Source organism: Lampris incognitus, chromosome 1 (assembly GCF_029633865.1).
Source record: "Lampris incognitus isolate fLamInc1 chromosome 1, fLamInc1.hap2, whole genome shotgun sequence".
In the NCBI taxonomy this organism is placed as follows: Eukaryota; Metazoa; Chordata; class Actinopteri; order Lampriformes; family Lampridae; genus Lampris; species Lampris incognitus.
Window position 1 is genome coordinate 93730488 of NC_079211.1, and position 19632 is coordinate 93750119.

Sequence of the window (19632 nt, forward strand, 5' to 3'; positions counted from 1 at the left end):
CTGCATGCAGAAAACCCCTCAGCTGCTAGACAGACAAAGCTCACCTGGCCTCAAAGGATCATTCGCGTCATCGACGTTTGTCTGAGACGCTCAGCAGACTCCCCCCAGGGGGACCCCCGAGGCTTTGATACGGCATCGGCTTCATGTTGGGGCTGTCAGAGCAGCGTTGGGAAAGGGACTGGCCCGCGGAAAGGGAGGGGGGGTGAAGATGGTGCGAAGAGGAGAGACGGGTGGGGTGGAGGGTCGGCAAATAATAGGGTGGGGGGCAGAAGAGAAAGATGGGGAGGTGAGTAGAGGAGGGGGGAGGGGTGATAGACATAAATGTAGACAGAAAAAACTCGGGAGCCAGCAGGAAAGGGAAAGAAAGAAAAAAACGAAATCAGAGTGTAGGAGGGAGGGATTGTACAGGGGGTTAGAGATGAGGTGAATGAAAAATAGAGATGGAGAGAGAAAGAGAGAGGGAGGAAAGGTGGGAGGGAGAAGTAGTGAGGGAGAGGGAGTTGAGGGCCACGTAGAGAACAAGTGTGGGCATCCTTGTGAGTGAGAAGTCTTTGGAGTTTCATGGGCTAATCAATATTTCAGGGATATGATTTTGTTTTGCCCAGAGAGCTTCTCCCAGAAAACTTTCTGTCTTACTTGATGTTCTCTGTCAAACCTGTGCTTGGTATCAATGTTGACACAAGTGGAGGGGAAATAGTCTTTGGTTTTACTCCTAAACTGATATCTGCTGTCAAAACAAACACGCTGCTTTTATGCCCCCCCCCCGCTTTGCATCCGTATGTCTGTCTCTCGCCCCCTGATATTCTTGATATGCAGGCCGCGAAGCCCCTGCTTGTCTCGGTGGTTTCTCTGGCAGGGGTTCGGTATTGCGCCACTCACCTTTTGAAAATGTCATGATGGAAACTGCAGCGCACTATCCCACTTCATAACACTTCTGCCAAATATCACAGGTGGGCAGACAGAAATGTCCATTTACTGCAGTCCAGTTTGCTCACAATTTACTTTTTGATTAGTTTGAATCATTTTAGATTTAGTTTTGATCGAGCCTCTAAGAATAGAATAGAATAGAATAGAATACCCTTGGCGGGAATTTATTTAACGGCATTGATGGACTAATTTGAAAATTAAAGAGTACACATTCGACTTCCGGAAAGATGGCGGCGAGAGTAGCTGCGTAGATAACTTACTCCCTCAAGTCGGTTAAAATAATCTCACAAATTACACCTAACTCGACAGATAAAAGTAAATTATTGTAAACTACTAATAAGACACGTTAAAGGAATGTAGGATTGGTGGGGCAGATGTGTTGGATCATAACCCGCTCTCTTTAAAATTATGCCTAAATAATAGAAAAAGACAAACCGTGTGGAGACTCAATGTGGGGATATTGAATAATAAACAAAAAAAGGAGAAGATAAAAGCAGAAGTAAAAAGATACATGGAGGAAAATAACAATGAAGCAGTAGACCCAGCGATTATTTGGGATGCCATGAAGGTGGTCATTAAGGGAAAATTGATAGCAGAAACAACATGTTAAAAGGGTTGAATTAGAGTCATACAAAAATATATACTGAAAGATTGAGAGAATTGGAGCAGTACTATCAGAATTCAAATAATCCAAAGGTATACCAACAAACCAGGGACTTGAAAACAAAGATAAATGACATACTAACTGACCAGAGGAGGTGCAAGTGCAGCGACCAAGACACATGGGTGGCATGGTGGCACAGTGGTTAGCGCTGTTGCCTCAAAGCAAGAAGGTCCTGGGTTCGAACTCCGGGCTTGGTCAACCTTGGGGTCATCAAGGTCGTCCTCTGTGTGGAGTTTGCGTGTTCTCCCCGTGTCTGCAGTGGGTTCATATAATAATCTGTACCCTGACTGAGGCATGGCAAGACGAAATGGAGTTGGTCCCCGGGCGCTGCACAGGGGCTGCCCACTGCTGCTAGCTGCACAGCTAGGATGGGTTAAATGCAGAGCGTAATTTCCCTACGGTGATCATTAAAGTAAATCTAAATCTACTATTAGATGAAGTTGAAAAAAGAAATAGGTTTCTGAAACAACTACTATGAAGCAGGCTCAAGGGCCACTAAACTATTAGCAAAACGGATACGAAAACAAAAAATAATTAATAATATACATAAACTCAGAGACCAACACACAAGTGAGTTGACATATATACCAGAAAATATAGAGAAAATCTTTCAGAGATACTACAAGGAATTATATACACAACCCATATCTGCAGATGAAGAGGAAATGAGATCATTTATAAATTCATTGGGTTTGCCATTAATTGGCCACCTGCAAAATGACATGTGAATGGCTGATATTACAATGGAGGAGGTGAATGATGCAATAAATACTTTAAAAAATAACACATCTCCGAGTAGTGATGGATACCCAGCGGAGTGGTATAAGATGTTCAAAGAAGAGCTGGCACCATTAATCCTGTCCTCCTTTAACTGGACACTTCAAAATAATAAAACGCCACCATCATGGACTGAAGCAATAATCCCACTCATCACAAAACAAGGAAGGGACAAAGAACACTGTGAGAATTTTAGACCAATATCAATATTAAATGTAGACTATAAAATATATACAACAATTATTTCTAAACGATTGACCACCTTTATAACAGAATTGATAGAGGAAGATCAAACAGGATTTATAAGAGGATGTCAAACGCAGGATAATATCAGAAAAACCCTGCATATAGTAGAACAAACATAAGAAAAACAAAGTGCTGTATTAGTAAGCATTGACACGGAAAAAGCATTCAACTGTGTAACTTGGACATTTCTATATAAAGTGTTGGAATGATTTGGATTCAGCAGTAAATCAGTACAATGCAAAACGACGCTATATCAACCACCCACTGCTAGAATTAAAATAAATGAAAGCCTGACAGATAAAATTAAGTTACAGAGGTCAACTAGACAAGGATGTTGCCTTTCACCCACTCTGTTTGCTCTTTTTGTAGAACCATTGACACAATCAGTTCGTCAAAACAAAGACCTTAAGGGAGTTATGGTAAATGGAACAGAACATAAACTAGGACCTTTTGCGGATGATGTCATAGCCTTCCTTGAACAACCAAATAAATCACTCCCTGTACTGATGAAGCTCCTAGAAACATAAAGGTACATTTCAGGATATAAAATTAATATTTCAAAAACAGATACTAACACTTAACTATACTCAATCAAAAGTGATTCAGGAACAATTTAATTTTAATTGGAAACTGAAGAAAATTAAATATCTGGGGGTTACCACCACAAAAGGACTATCTAAAGTATACAAAGCAAACTATGACAAGATAAATCAAGAGATACAAAAAGACATTGAAAGATGGTCTACTCTACCACTAGATCTCAATCAAAATTAGCGCACTACCTAGGCTTCTCTATTTATTCCACTCTTTACCTATAGAGGTCCCTCACACTCAATTCTTGACCTGGGACAGGATAATATCAAGGTTCATTTGGGGAGGCAAAAAGCCTAGCGATAGGTATAAAACTCTCCAACTACCAAAAGATAGAGGGGGTATGGGTCTTCCTAACCTGCAAGAATACTTTTATGCTACCCAGTTAAGATATATTGTGTGTTGGTGTAAACCGGATTACACAGCAAAGTGGAAAGAAATGGAAAAAGAATTTGGAGGTTATCCAATCCAGAATATAATTGGAGATAAAGATGCATATAACAAAATTAAAAATCATATGGATTCAGTTACATTGTTTACTCTAGAATTATGGTTCAGAATAATAAAAAAGTACAGGATACAGATAGATACAGATTTGTTAAAGTGGGTTGCATTTGACAGACATTTTAAACCGGCCAGGTATGACAAAGGATTCAAACAATGGGAAACAAGGGAATCACAACATGGTGCACGTTAGAGAAGGATGGGGGGCTCGAGAGTTTCCAGAATATGAAAGATAAATATGATTTGGGTAAACATGAATTCTATAGGTACCTACAAATGAGAGATTACTATAGAAAGGAAATCAAGATAGATCGCTCCATGGAAATGAATGGCGTGATCCAAATTATAATCGGTTCATACAAGGACATCAAAATTAGAATAATTTCTGCACTATACCAAAAAATGAGGACAAAGGAGTATTCAACTAAATATATACAAGAAAAATGGGAAACAGGTTAACATAAACATTTCAGATGGCGATTGGGGAAATGTGGAAAATACATCAAACATCCACCCATTCATGGATATGGAGGGAATTCTCTTGGAAAAATTTGATCCGTTTTTTTTTTCATCACGCCCAAAGTTGGGTAAATATCTGAACATAAACCTACCATGTTGAAGAGAATGTGGAATATTAGACGCAGACCACTCACATATATTTTGGAAATGCAACAAAATATCAGTGTTTTGAAAAATGGTTCACAAAACTTTACACAAGATACTAAGATATAGCCATATGAGCTACATGGTGCTTTATCTGTGTAGTTTTACTGAAGGAAATGTACACATAGCAGATAGATATCTGGTCAAAATATCGTTAATAGCTAGTAAAAAGGCCATTACAAGGAAATGGGGGTAAAGTGGATCCCCCCACCCAGGATCAATGGTTGGAGATAATTGACACATTGTTTGAGATTACAAGAAGCACAACTAGAAGAAAAGTGGCTGAAATGGACATTATTCAGAAACCAAAATAGCGACAAAGACTACAGAAAGGACAACTGATCTAGATATGAAAACTGTAAGAATGGATGGACTACCAATATTGTAACTACCAAACAAAGTTTATTTGTACTTTTTACTTTTTTGTGTTTCATTTTAGGGATTGTTTGTTGTAAAATAATGAAAATACCAATAAAAACTAAAGTGGAAAAAAAGGGTACACATTCATTTATTCATTCATTATCCAAACCACTTATCCTGCTGTCAGGGTCACGGGAATCCTGGAGCTTATCCCAGCAGTCATTGGGTAGCAGGTGGGGAGACACCCTGGACAGGCCACCAGGCCATCACAGGGCAAGTATACATTAGGGCAAGTATACATACAAGTACAAATTCCAGTACAAAATGTTACAGTCCCAGCAAAGGAGATGCATTATTGTTCAGATATCTATATTGATGTGAACACCATTATTGTAACCTTGTCTAAGGTTTGCTTACATATGGTGAGTTGGGAAAAGGCATATGGTGAGTTGTATGAGAGGTTAGACACTAAGGAAGGAGAAAAGGACTTGTACCGATTGGCTAGACAGAGGGACCGAGCTGGAAAGGATGTGCAGCAGGTTAGGGTGATCAAGGATAGAGATGGAAATGGGCTGACAAGTGAGGAGAGTGTGCTGAGAAGGTGGAAGGAGTACTTTGAGAGGCTGATGAATGAAGAAAATGAGAGAGAGGGGGAGAGAGAAGGTTGGATGATGTGAGGATAGTGAATCAGGATGTGTGGTGGATTAGCAAGGAGGAAGTGAGGGCAGCTATGAAGAGGATGAAGAGTGGAAAGGCAGTTGGTCCTGATGACATACCTGTGAAGGCATGGAGGTGTTTAGGTGAGATGGCAGTGGGTTTTTTAACTAGATTGTTTAACACAGTCTTGGAAAGTGAGAAGATGCCTGAGGAGTGGAGAAGAAGCATACTGGTACTGATTTTCAAGAACAAGGGCGATGTGCAGAACTGTAACAACTACAGAGGTATAAAGTTGATCAGCCACAGCATGAAGATATAGGAAAGAGTAATAGAAGCTAGGTTAAGAGGAGAGGTGATGATCAGCGAGCAGCAGTATGGTTTCACGCCACAAAAGAGCACCACAGATGCGATGTTTGCTTTGAGAATGTTGATGGAGAAGTATAGAGAAGGCCAGAAGGAGTTACATTGTGTCTTTGTAGATTTAGAGAAAGCATATGACAGGGTGCCGAGAGAGGAGGTTTGGTATTGTATGAGGAAGTTGCGAGTTGCAGAGAAGTATGTAGGAGTGGTGCAGGACATGAATGAGGGAAATGTGATAGTGGTGCGGTGTACAGTTGGAATGACAGATGGGTTCATAGTGGAGGTGGGATTACATCAAGGATCAGTTCTGAGCCCTTTCTTGTTTGCATTGGTGATGGACAGGTTGACGGACAGGATCAGGCAGGAGTCTCCGTGGACTATGATGTTTGCGGAAGACATTGTGATCTGTAGCGAGAGTAGGGTGCAGGTTGAGGAGAGCCTGGAGAGGTGGAGGTATGCACTGGAGAGAAGAGGAATGAAAGTCAGTAGGAGCAAGACAGAAGATGCGTGAATGAGAGGGAGGACAGTGGAATCTTGAGGATGCAAGGAGTGGAGGTGACGAAGGCGTATGAGTTTAAATACTTGGGGTCAACTGTCCAAAGTAACGGGGAGTGCAGAAGAGAGGTGAAGAAGAGAGTGCAGGCAGGGTGGAGTGGGAGAAGAGTGCCAGGAGTGATTTGCGACAGAAGGGTACCAGCAAGAGTTAAAGGGAAGGTTCACAAGATGGTTGTGAGACCAGTTATGTTATATGGTTTGGAGACAATGGCACTGACGGAAAGACAGGAGGCGGAGCTGGAGGTGGCAGAGTTGAAGATGCTAAATTTTCATTGGGAGTGATGAAGAAGGACAGGATTAGGAATGATTATATTAGAGGGACTGCTCAGCTTGGACAGTTTGGAGACAAAGCAAGAGAGGCAAGATTGAGATGGCTTGAACATGTGAGGAGGAGAGATGCTGGGTTTATTGGGAGAAGGATGCTGAATATGGAGCTGCCAGGAAAGAGGAGAAGAGGAAGGCCAAAGAGGAGGTTTATGGATGTGGTGAGGAGGACATGCAGGTGGCTGGTGTGACAGAGGGAGAGGCAGAGGACAGGAAGAAATGGAAATGGATGATCCGCTGTGGCGACCCCTAAAGGGAGCAGCCAAAAGTAATAGTATTAGTAAGTTATGAATGAATATTAGTTCTTTTTATGCCTCCTATACATCAACCCTTCCTTTTCTGCTTAAAAAGAGCCATTATTTTATGAATACAAATTGATGATCCGCTGTGGTGACCCCTAACAGGAACAGCTGAAAGTAGTAGTAGTAGTAGTAATAGTAGCAGTAGTAGTAGTAGTAGTAGTAGTAGTCTAAGGTTTGCTTGCAATATACTTCAGATGTGGGAAAATTGGTGTCTCAGGCAAAATGAGAATAACTGCAGATCCCTGTCCATTTAAGCAGGCACAGGCCTGGGTCCTCCCTTTAGCTCCCTCATCATTCAAATAAACCTCATATGAATTGAGACCATGACTAAGCCCTTTTTTACTACATGGACTCTTTTAAGATGAGCTCTAATTTTCGAAAGCGGTCATGCAGTGATCCCAGGCAGCCTTTAAAAATAAACCAGTACTAAAGTGGGGTTTTATTTAAAATAAGATTTGTCTATCATCGGGGTGGATTTGTCATACAGTGAGGAGTATCATTTTCGTGCTTTCACAGCACTTAAATAACATCTCTGTCTCAGCAGCCTTTTTTTTTTGTGACCAAATAGTACCATGAACAAGGTATTCAGAATTGTCACTTGTGATCATATACTAGGGACAATCAAACCAGACTTTGCATTAGAGCAAGGTCGCCTCTGGTTGGGCAGCCATTGTTGATGTTAAAGGAAGGGGCGGGGCCATCAATACAGTCAGCCAACTGGACTAATGTCTTATGAATAAATACTATTATTATGTCAATGCACCCCCCCCCAAAAATAACAAAAAAAAAACAGCTTGTTTTATTGCAGATGAGTGTGGGCCACTAGAAACCAAAAAACCTGATGGAAAAAAAATCACAATGTGTTTATACCAATCTGTCAAAAAAAACTAGATGAAGAAATAATCCTTCCTCCTTTGTTTCAATTAAGGTCATAATCTGAGTCTATTTTGAATATGGAATACTGTGATGATGGAATAGTGGAAGGTTGTTTAGCTAGAGTCTACTTACAACTCTAATGTGGTGCCAATTTTATTCACTCTTTTTACAAGTCATGGCTGTTTCCCTGCTCATTATCAGCTTGTTGAGTTTTCCATTTTTCTTTGAACTACAACGTTTAACATCCGGCCCATGTGCCTTTTGAGTTGTCAACATCATACAACCTGAGAGATTCAAAAATGATACATATTGACCAGAAAGAGAAAATTTGATTTCTTTTTTCTTTTTATTCATTCATTTTTTATTTTTTTGTGCAAAGGGAAAACATGCATTTATTGCTTCTATCACAGTGTTTTCAAGCAAAACTGGAAAATCTATGGTGTTTTGTTATATAACCATTTTCAGACATTTGACCCTATCTCTGGTAAGAATGAGCTCTGTCCACAGTCTCATTGATTTGGGATTCATAATCCGGTGGAAAAAGAAAGACATATCAGATTCTTGTGGGCTTCAGTGTTGAAACTGTTTTGACTTGCAATATATCAGGTAATCTAATACATTCATCCACTACAATTCATGTCGCAATGTGATATATAATATTTTCTCTAAGGTTGTTCTGATAAGCTATAACGAATCAAAGCCCATGACAGTGAAGCATCATTGTCAGTTGAAAAGGACGGTGAGAGCACACTTAAGGTTTTTTAGGGAAAATTCCAAATTTATACGTATATATGGCTTTCATTTCAATGAAAGATGCCGATCCTGGATGGAGTGGTGACATCTCTGTGCATATGTGATAACATTCACATTTCCCATGATATATATCTGCCAACATTGCACTCCTGCTAGTTCAATGCTGCAGGAGACGTGCAGTCCTGAATGCTTATGTGTACAAGTACTTGTGTCTACAGACACATCACGGATGCAAAAAAGAGAATGAATGTTACCATCTCCATTGATCAGAGAGATAGATTAGGAGTTCAGACCCCCCCCCCATATCCTATTTCTGAGCATTTTTCAGAGATGAGAAAGGGGTGGAGCACAGCTGCTACTTAGGGGTGATGTTACTTTTTAATCATCTGACTCCTGTCTTGTTGCTGACAGCGTTCATTAAAAAGTAGTCTTTGAAGCCCATTGTGGAACAGCAAGCATGTACTGTGAACTTATGACGTAGGGTCTAGGTCTTATCCTAGACCCTTTTTGCCTCCCTTTTTCTCTTGAAATGTCTCTCCCTCTGTGTCTGATGTCTCCACTTTGCACAACACAATAAAACTAGAATGCCACAAAGTGTGTGTGTGTGTGGGGGGGGGGGGCAGCAGCAAAGGTGTGCCTTAATGCTGCTGCTGCTCAGATGGTCAGCAAGGTGCAGATGCAATGTTTAAAATAAATCTGGGGAATTTAATGGCATGCAAACACTCACACAAGCAGTCTTCTTGCTGAGGAGAAATCACTTTTATTTATGTGTAGGAAAGGGAGATTTAAATGTATTAATGCTGCATTCTGATGGAGTATAGATTTGAGCATGTCTGCACATTAATCAGCCACAATGATAGCCTCAGAGCTACCAGGACACTTAGCTACCAAAATGATGTGTAATTTTGATCAACCATAACCAAGTGTGCTAAAAATTAGGTCCCACTCACCGTCTGTGCAGGGCGTGGAGAGGACAGAGAGAAGAGTATGAGTTGTATTGATGACTTATTCTACTGTTTAGCATTTATCCATATCCCTCTCTCTTTTCAATCTCTCCACCTTTCCTTTGCTCCACCCGACCTACCTCCAGAGAGCCCAGCCGTCCAACAAGCCTGCTGCCTGCTGAATGGAGCTCAGGGCTGGCTTTAGGGAGAGAAGACGAGCCCTTACCTTCAAGCCTGGAGGCCCTGCCACTAAGACTAATGCAGCAGGACTGTACTGCTGTCAAAACCCTGCTGCTACGACTGAGACGGGCACTGCAGGAGGTATGCACATACACACTCACTTTCACTAGGCTGTAGCCACACTTTATACACATGCACTCTAAAAAGTATGGCTAAACAATGTTAAGCACTGGAATTGAGCTTCATATGTCCACCTTGTTGAGATCATTGTTGATACAAACCTAGATGTTCTTAGATAACCACAGGGATTCTGCTCTTTAATGTTGTGTTATATCTTATTACTTGAAAGTGAGCACGCCACCGAGTCAAATTCCCTTTTTTGTGCCAACGTTTACTTGGCTAATAAAACAGCTTCTGGCTTGTACAAGTTACCATTAGGGGACAGAGGAAACCATGTGCAAAATCTTTGCTTTGAGATACGCAGAGGACACCATGTATCCGTTCTAGGGCATTAGAGCACAGGAATACATCTAAATGGAAATTAGTTTGTATTTCCCTCATATCTCTCCATATATGACGGACCTTTTGCTGATCATGGGCTGAATATATCCAATTATGTTGAGCCAGTGAGTGTTGCTAAGAAAAGTGATTGCATCTGAAACCAAAGTGATACAGTACTTCACTTGGGAAAGAACAAAATAATTCTGCACACCCTCTTCCAATCAGCTTCTGTCCAGCTCCATAAAATCAGCTTTCCCAAAAAGGATGCTTTAATGTTTTAAGAAGTCTTTGTAATCAACTTGTGGTTGATGATTTAACCAGATGAACATTCTGGGCAGGGACCTGGGAGACCCTTTTCAACCTCTGCCAGAATATTATTCTCACACATTGAAGTGCGTACACACACACACACACACACACACACACACACACACACACACACACACACACACACACACACACACACACACACACACACACACACACACACACCCCTCTGTTTCATGGTATCACTGTGCTGTTTAAATGCTTTAGTGTGTGCTTAACAGAGAGGTTTTACTTCAGGCAATAAGGCCATTTCATTGTGGATGGGGGGAACCAGTCAAATTACATCCACACCATTTTGGACGTGATTAGTTGTAATGGTCAATTAGTAAAGCACTCGCACATTGCAAGCACTGCACCAGGCTTAACTGTTAATCAGGGAACTGTTTTGATGGCCACCATGTGAAGTCAAGCAGTCCCTCACCGCCTTAATGGTGTACAGCAGAGAGTAAATAGAGTGGAATAGTTTTATCATCATATTTGTGTCTTATGAGTAATCAGCTATTACCAACATTAGGAAATGTATATTTCCATAAAGATTAAACAGTTAGTACTTTAATTGCATGCTTTCCTTATGCTCTTCGTCTTTGGCTAAGAGCTTCACTGTTTTAAATGCACGAGTAAAATTTGAGAAGTACCACTAGATGCTCTGCACTTTTTTAGTGAGGGTATATATTTCATGACTATGCCAATATATGGAGGAGATTCATTTCAAGATGAAAAAAAAACACTCCTTAAGTAATGTCTGGCACTTACTATGAACTGTTATTACAGGTATCATGGGGTCACAACTAATAAATGATATGTTATGTGTTTTTGAGATATTAAGCAATGGCCACACAAGCTCATAGAACAGGACTGCTGAGTGCTGAAGTACATAGTGCATAAAAATCATTTGTCCTCAGTTGCAACACTCACTGCCGAGTTCCAAACTGCCTCTGGAGCAGTGGAAACGCGTTCTCTGGAGTGATGAATCACGCGTCACTATCTGGCAGTCAGAGACGAATCTGGGTTTGCGGATGCCAGGAGAACACTACCCGACCGAATGCATGGTGCCAACAGTAAAGTTTGGTGGAGGAGGAGTAATGGTCTGGGGCTGTTTTTCATGGTTTGGGATAGGCCCCTTAGTTCCAGTGAAGGGGAATCTTAATGCTTCTGCACACAATGACATTCTAGAGAATTATGTGCTTCCAACTTTGTGGCAACAGTTTGGGGAAGGCTCTTCCCTGTTTCAGCATGACAATGCCTCTGTGCACAAAGCAAGGTCCATAAAGACATTGTTTGCTGAGTTTGGTGTGGAAGAACTTGACTGGCCTGACCTCAACCCCATCCAACACCTTTGGGATGAATCAGGATGCTGACTGTAAGCCAGGCCTTCTCTACCAACATCAGTGTCCGACCTCACTGATGCTCATGACTGAATGGGAGCAATTCCCCATAGCCTTGTTCCAAAATCTAGTGGAAAACCTTCCCAAAAGAGTAGATGCTGTTATAGCAACAAAGGAGGGAGCAACTCCATATTAATGACCAGAAGAGTGGATGCTGTTACAGCAGCACAGGGACCAACTCTATATTAATGGCCATGGTTTTGCAAGAGATGTTCAACAAGCACTTATAGGTGTGATATCAGGGTGTCCACATACTTTTAGCCATGTAGTTCACCTTTGGTCCAATAAGTGTAGCTGGAAAAAAAATTCACTTTGCCAGGGTGCTATTTTCCTGTGCTTATCACTTATGACAAGCCCCTTCACAATATTACATAATACACACATGCACTCGTTCACACACAGAAGCATTCACATGGGCATGTACAGGAAGCACCAAGACCTTCATGAACACATGACCATCATTACCTGTAAACCAAGACCAAAGCTAGCTGTTAAGATCTGACCATGAATTGCTGTCCACTCAGAAGTACAACCATCTATCTTTTCTCCCCTGTTCAACTCCTTGTTCTTCCTTTGCTTCATGAGAAGGCCACAGCAAAGGAGAGGGGTTAGAAATGAAAGTGCTAGGATGAAAATAAATGCGAGAGAGATGCAAACAGAACAATGAAAGACAACGGGAAACAGCAGAATATGAATATGTAAGAGGAGATTCCTTGCCCTCTTTGGTTACTCTGTTCTTTTAACTTGCAAATTTTGCTGCCTTCATCCATCGGTGGGTGTAAACCCCTCTGCAATGTAGGGAGGGTAATTCGACATGTCTCTTTGATTTGCATCTTGTTTGCATGACCTTCAGATATTGAACCTGTCTCTTATATTGTGCTCTTTTGTTTAGTTTTCTGCGGTTTTGTGTTATGTTTATTGTTGCTGTTTCTTTTCTCTTCTCTTCCTTATAGCTGCACCTTAGAGGAGTTCCTTTTTGTTTGTTTTGCTTGTGCTAAGCCAAATGCCAATGAGAGGAGGCAAGGATGACTACACCTTATGGTTTTTTTAAGCATTTAATTTCCTGATTTTACATGAGTGTATAGAACTGAAAGCTCTATTTTCCTTTGTTAGTCTAGTCATCGTCTTTAGACAACCTGCTCCTGGACAGCCCAGGTCATTAAATGCAGGTTTCTGTATTCTTGGATCTGAAAAGTGTTTTACTGAACCAGCTCTAATTGTGAGGACAGTTGTGCGTTATCACCTGTGAGAAAGGGGTGACCTTAAATGAAATGTGTGTGTGTGTGGGTGGGTGTGGGTGTGTGGGTGTGGGTGAATGTGTGCTTGTCTCTCTGCATGGGGAAACACATTGATCACCGCTGACACACTGAGGGCCTGATGCCATAGCACACCTTTAAGGGTGATGGGGAGGTATGCACCTTTAAAGGGCAGCCAAAGCAATAAACCACAAAGTATGTGCTCTTCAAGATTTGGACTGTAATGCTGCACAGGGCTGCGCTAAACACTGAAAGCGGGCCAAAAATATCTTTTGAGTAATTGTAGGACTTAAGTTTGATAAATTTTCCACACAGCAAACCCTCATGGTTAACACGGCTCTCTCATGTAAAAGTCCCTTACACATGAAATATGGCCATGAAGTAATTGCAGATAATATGTGGTTCTTTAGGATGTAACAGACCAAACAGATGAGATTACTTCAGCCTTGGGAGAAAAAAAACAATGACGCTGAATTGGCAAGAGAACAGCAGAAAGCACAAAATAGACATCAGAAAATCAAGTGTGCATAACTGGTGATTTTTCCATCTTCACCATACCCTCCATCGTAACGCTTTTCCCTCAGACATCCTCTCTGTTTTCATGTAGAGTCACGTCTTTGTCATCAGTCCTGGCTGAAACTCAGCGTTGTCTTTCACTGTTTTTGTTACTAATCACGTCTTAGCCCTCACATGGAACATTTGGACGGTCTGTTATTTTTGACATGTCTGGTGTTTTGAAATGTATGTTTAGAAGTGTCTGTTGAATTTGTGAACCCACACACGTGTGTGTGTGTGTGTGTGTGTGTGTGTGTGTGTGTGTGTGTGTGTGCGCGCGCGCGCGCGCGCAAGGAAACACATGGGCTTTGCTCTTTGCTCTGAGTGTGCTTGTACACATGTATTCAAGAGACTCCCCTCAGCTCCCAAACTGCCCCTGTCCATTAGACATCTATGGGTTTTTTTAAGAAATTTATTTCTGATTTTTCCCTTTTTTCTCCCAATTTAGTGGCCAATCGATCCCTATTTTAGTTCAAACACCCACCCTCGTACTGCATGCGTTCGCCAACTGCATCTCTCCGGCCGGCAGTCTCGAAGGAGACCCCTCACCACTTTTCATGACAAGGCGACTCCAGGCCGAACCACTGCTTTTTCCCCCACACACAGAGAGATGCAAGCCGACTCCGCCCCCCTCCCAAACACAGTGTTGCCAATGATTGCTGCTTCACAAAGTCCGGCCATAGTCGGATCCGACCAGACCGGGGCGTGAACTCTGGTCCCCAGTGGGCAACTGCATCGACACAAAGCCGATGCTTAGACTGCTACACCACCGCGGACCCTTAGACGTCTATGTTTAATGGAATTATATGTCAGCGAGCACAAATATTTTGCAAAGGGAAAGGAGAGGAAAATGTAGTAGTATTTAAAATTCCATCTGATGCCAGGAGTTGCTTAAACAGGTTAATTTAGGACGTCCCTGTAATTAACTAATGGGCTTTTCACTCTGTCTTTTTATAAAAAGAAAGCCTACACAGTAACCTGTTGACTAAGCTTGGTTCACAGGAAAAAAAATATTTCTATTAGAGTTTTTTTTTCACACATATTAGAAATTTTCTAATATGTGTATAGAGGTGCAAAAGTGCTCTCGCCCACTCTCTCTCTCTCTCCCTCACACACACACACACACACACACACATTAAAAGCGATATTTATTCAAAGGAATCTACTCATATATTTTCGTAATGTGTGTGTGTGTGGTGTTAGTGTAGATAGTGGGACCGAAAACTAAAGCACTTATGATCCTAATTCTTTTTGGAGGTGGTAGGTATTGTCTCAGAGAGTAAGGGAAAAATCCCAGAAAATTAAAATTATGCATAATTATGCAAAATATGCATTTTTCTAAAAATGGCTAAAAAACACTTTTCTCGGCATTTCAGATGATTCTGAGCATCTTTGATTTTTTTCACCTATATAAAAAAAAAATTCTGGGACAGAAATGTTTTGGCATTATGCAGAATATGCATTTTTGCAAAAATGCACTTATGATCCTAATTTTTTTTGGGAGGTGGTAGGTATTGTTCCAGAGAGGACCAGAAAAATAGCAGAAAATTATAATAATTAAAATAATTATGCATAATTATGCAAAATATGCATTTTCTAAAAATGGCTGAAAACCACTTTTCTTGGCATTTCAGATGATTCTGAACATTTGGGGGGAGGGAGTTGGAGTGGGGGGGGTTAGGGGCAGGGGGAAGGCGGTTAGCTGGCAGGATGAAGAAGAGGGAGATTTAGACGGGTGGATAACCAAACCGCTACACTGTAGCGGGGTTCTTCTAATCCCTTAATATATTTATTGTATCCTTAGTACGCTATATGGACAAAAGTATTGGGACACACCTCTTGATCATTGAATTCAGGTGTTTCATTCAGACCCATCGCCACAGGTGAATAAAATTAAGCAGCTAGCCATGCAGTCTGCCTTTACAAACATTTGTGAAAGAATGGGTCGTTCTGAAGAGCTCAGTGAATTCAAGCGTGGTGCTGTCATAGGATGCCGCCTTTTCAATAAGTCAGTTCGCGGAATTTCTTCCGTGCTAGATATTCCACGGTCAACTGTAAGTGGTATTATTGAAAAGTGGAAGCGCTTAAGAACAACAGCAACTCAGCCACGAAGTGGCAGACCACGTAAAGACACACAGCGGGGTCAATAAGTGCTGAGGCGCATAGTGCGTAAAAGTCGCCAACGCTCTGTTGACTCAATAACTGCGGAGTTCCAAACTTCCTCTGGCATTAACATCAGCACAAAAACTGTGCACCGGGAGCTTCATGGAATGGGTTTCCATGGCCGAGCACCTGCATACAAGCCTTACATCACCAAGCACAATGCCAAGCGTCAGATCGAGTGGTGTAAAGCACACTGCCGCTGTACTCTGGAGCAGTGGAAACGTGTTCTGTGGAGTGACGAATCACACTTCTCTGTCTGGCAGTCTGATGGATGAGACTGGGTTTGGCAGATGCTAGGAGAACGTTATTTGCCTGACTGCATTGTGGCAACTGTAAAGTTTGGTGGAGGAGGGATAATGGTATGGGGTTGTTTTTCAGGGGTTGGGCTAGGCCCCTTAGCTCCAGTGAAGGGCAATCTTAATGCTTCAGCATACCAAGACATTTTGGATAATTCTATGCTTCCAACTTTGTGGGAACAGTTTGGGGAGGGCCCTTTTCTGTTCCAGCATGACTGTGCCCCAGTGCACAAAGCAAGGTCCATTAAGACATGGTTGGGTGGGTTTGGTGTGGAAGAACTTGGCTGGCCCACACAGAGCCCTGACCTCAACCCCATCGAACACCTTTGGGATGAACTAGAATGGTGATTGCGAGCCAGGTCTTCTCGGCCGACATCAGTGCCTGACCTCACAAATGCTCTTCTGGATGAATGGGCAAAAATTCCCACAGACACACTCCAAAACTCGTGGAGATCCACGAGGATAGCTCAGTGTCCATGAGCTATTTTTAGCCCTTCCCGAGCGGAAGCGGAAGCTTCACAGCAAACGGAAGTCAGACATCGGATGCCACTAGACCAGCGGTTCTCAAACCTCTCCTGGAGGACCACTTATCCTGCATGTTTTAGATCTCCCCCTGCTCCAACACAGCTGATTCGAATGATCAACTCGTTATGAGCTCCCAAAGCTGCCTAATAACAAAACTGATCATCTAAATCAGCTGTGTTTGGAGCAGGGAGAGATCTAAAACGTGCAGGACAAGTGGTCCTCCAGGAGAGGTTTGAGAAACGCTGCACTAGACTACATTAGAAGTAAACATTTTGTTATAATTTTCTTCGTTTTTTGCGTAATTTAATATTATCGGATATATGGCAGCATATACGTGAGTTGGTGCTGTATACACAGCCATGCTGTACTGTCTAACGTTCTCCGCATGTTTGACTTTCTGTGACGCGTCCATAGCGACAGCGATGCTGTGACGTCTCTCGGACGCTGCCCCAATAGAGAAGTGCCTAGGCATCAGATGTGTGGTCGATGCCCTTTGCTTCTACCTCCTGGGGCGCTCATTCACTCTTTGTTTGGACCATGACCCGCCACAGTGGCTCCACCGCATTAAGGATGCCAACACGTGGCTCACCTATTGGTTTCTGGTGTTACAGACGTTTAAGTTCAAGGTGGTCCAAAGGCGCAGATGGTCATGGCCGATTTCCTCTCTCGCTCTGGGGACGGGGGGGGGGGGGGTTGGCTGTCGGCCAAATGTTGCCACGGCCTGTTTTATTTATTTTATTAATTTATTGATCCCTGTGGGGAAATTCTTCCTCTGCATTTAACCCATCCTAGCTGTGTAGCCAGGAGCAGTGGGCAGCTGCCATGCAGCGCCCGCGGACCAACTCCAGTTCGTCTTGCCATGCCTCGGTCAGGGGCACAGACAGGAGTATTACCCCTAACATGTATGTCTTTTTGATGGTGGGGGAAACCGGAGCACCCGGAGACAACCATCACAGACACGGGGAGAACATGCAAACTCCACACAGAAAGGACCTGGGATGACCCTCCCAAGGTTGGACAACCCCGGGGTTTGAACCTAGGACCTTCTTGCTGTGAGGCGACAGCGCTAACCACTGGGCCACCGTGCTGCCCAACTTGGTAACTAGTTCGAATAAGTTAAACTTAGAAATTGGCTGCATTTTTTTTCACCTCTCCTTTCCAGGCCTCCATACAGAGAAAATAAAAATTAAAAACATCAGAACATACTTTTCCAGAATGGCATGTGAGAAATCAGTGCTAAGTTGGGTGGTAGGGGGATGTGGTTTAACCTCAGGTGCAAGCGGAGAGAGGGAGCGTGGCTCGTGGGAGAGCAGACGCGATAGGGAGGCTGATTAGTGATCGGCCTCAAGTGTGTCAGACTAACAACCTGTCCTTGGGTCCTGGACTGACGGACTGACAATCACCGACATAAGTGGAACAGCAAACAAGGAGAAGGAAAGGAGTCAAACGCGCTAAGGGAAGAAAGCGGCAGAGCGGCCCCAGCAACTGAGCGCACTAGCCCGTGAGGGGTGAAAGAGACTCTAATAAATAAACGCCTATGTTACCACCGTAAACCATGTCCTTGCCTCCATCCAAATCCTCCCAGTGGCATAGTCTTGTCACAGGCCTAAATTATGAACCTTTAAGTTAATGCGCGATTCTAAAAGTTCTGTCAAACTTTCAGCGCCGTTTGTATCTGCTCGCCCATTCTCTCCATCATGTGATCTCCTCTATGCGCCATGGCTTTCTTTTCTTCTTTTTCCTGATAGCTGTTTTAATTGTGTTTGCTCTTACCAAGTGGAGATGTGAATACATTTCATGCCTGGAGTATTTTCTTTACAGGTTTGAGGAGTAAGTGATACTAAAATGAGTGAATTAGACGCTTCTTTTTCATACCTTCATGGGTTATTGATGTTTCCCTGCAGCTTGGACATAGGTTATTTTACACTTGTGGGTATGTATCTGTGTTTGTATTGATGGTGTAAGTAGGCCAAAAAATATAAAGGACCATTTCAATCATTTTTGGTCAAACCTTGAGTTTTCATCAGTATGTGAAAGGGATTTGGGCTGACTCGTGCATGTTTTTCAGGCTATGGATAGCCTCCATGCCAGTACTAAGTCCTTGGAACATACTTGCCGGTGGAAGCCCTGAAAGGCAGTACAAGAAAACCACCATGCTGCCGGTTTCAATGTACATCGAGTTCCAACAACTTAGCAACTCCTTCGAATGAGATAAACTTAGAAATGGGCTGCATTTCCCCCCCTCTCCTTTCCAGGCTTCCATACAGAGAAAATAAAATGAAAAACATCAACAATCATTTTCCAGAATAGCATTTGAGAAATCAGTGCTTTTGATGTTAATCATGTCAACACAAGGCAGTTTCCTTATGAATGTCCCCAGTAGGATTCAATTCAATTCAATTGTCATTAAAAACAATGTGCAGGCACATGTTAAAATGAAATAAGGGCTGCGGCTTCGCCAAACGGTGCAAGACAGACATAGGCAAACACAGTATAAGATATACACAGACGAAGACCACAAGCTAACGTTAAAAAAGAGCACGAGTACAAAATATTTAAAGATGTCCCTAGACATTCAGTGGGTAGCCAGGTTCAGGTGGGCAACAGCTTGGGGAAAGAAGCATGTTTTTGAGCCTGGTAGTGCAGGCTCTGAGGCTCCTGTAGTGCCTCCCAGAGTGCGGGGGGGGGGGGGGGGGCAGTCCATGGTTGGAGTGGGTGGGATCTCTGCTGATGCTGAGACCCCTTCGAAGGCAGCGTTTGTGATAAATGCCACATCCATGACTGTTAAATCAGCTAATATTATTACATATCACATGTAATATTAGAACCTTTGTTTTAACCGCAAAACTATAACCAGGTCATTAGGAGGTAAGCCAAAGTCAGTCTTTCAGGTGTGATGCATAATTTTTCTACACTTGCAAGTTATACAGTCTCATGCAGT

The 19632-nt window shown here is 42.5% G+C and overlaps 1 protein-coding gene across 1 annotated transcript in view; it reads left to right on the top strand.

Moving 5' to 3' along the window:
- The window catches only part of ccser1 (coiled-coil serine-rich protein 1), a 276242-nt gene that overhangs the window by 111317 nt on the left and 145293 nt on the right, over window positions 1-19632 (top strand). Inside the window, exon 7 of the mRNA XM_056290829.1 lies at window positions 9650-9824. Coding sequence (XP_056146804.1) covers window positions 9650-9824 — 175 coding nt within the window. The remainder of the gene's footprint in view (window positions 1-9649; window positions 9825-19632) is intronic.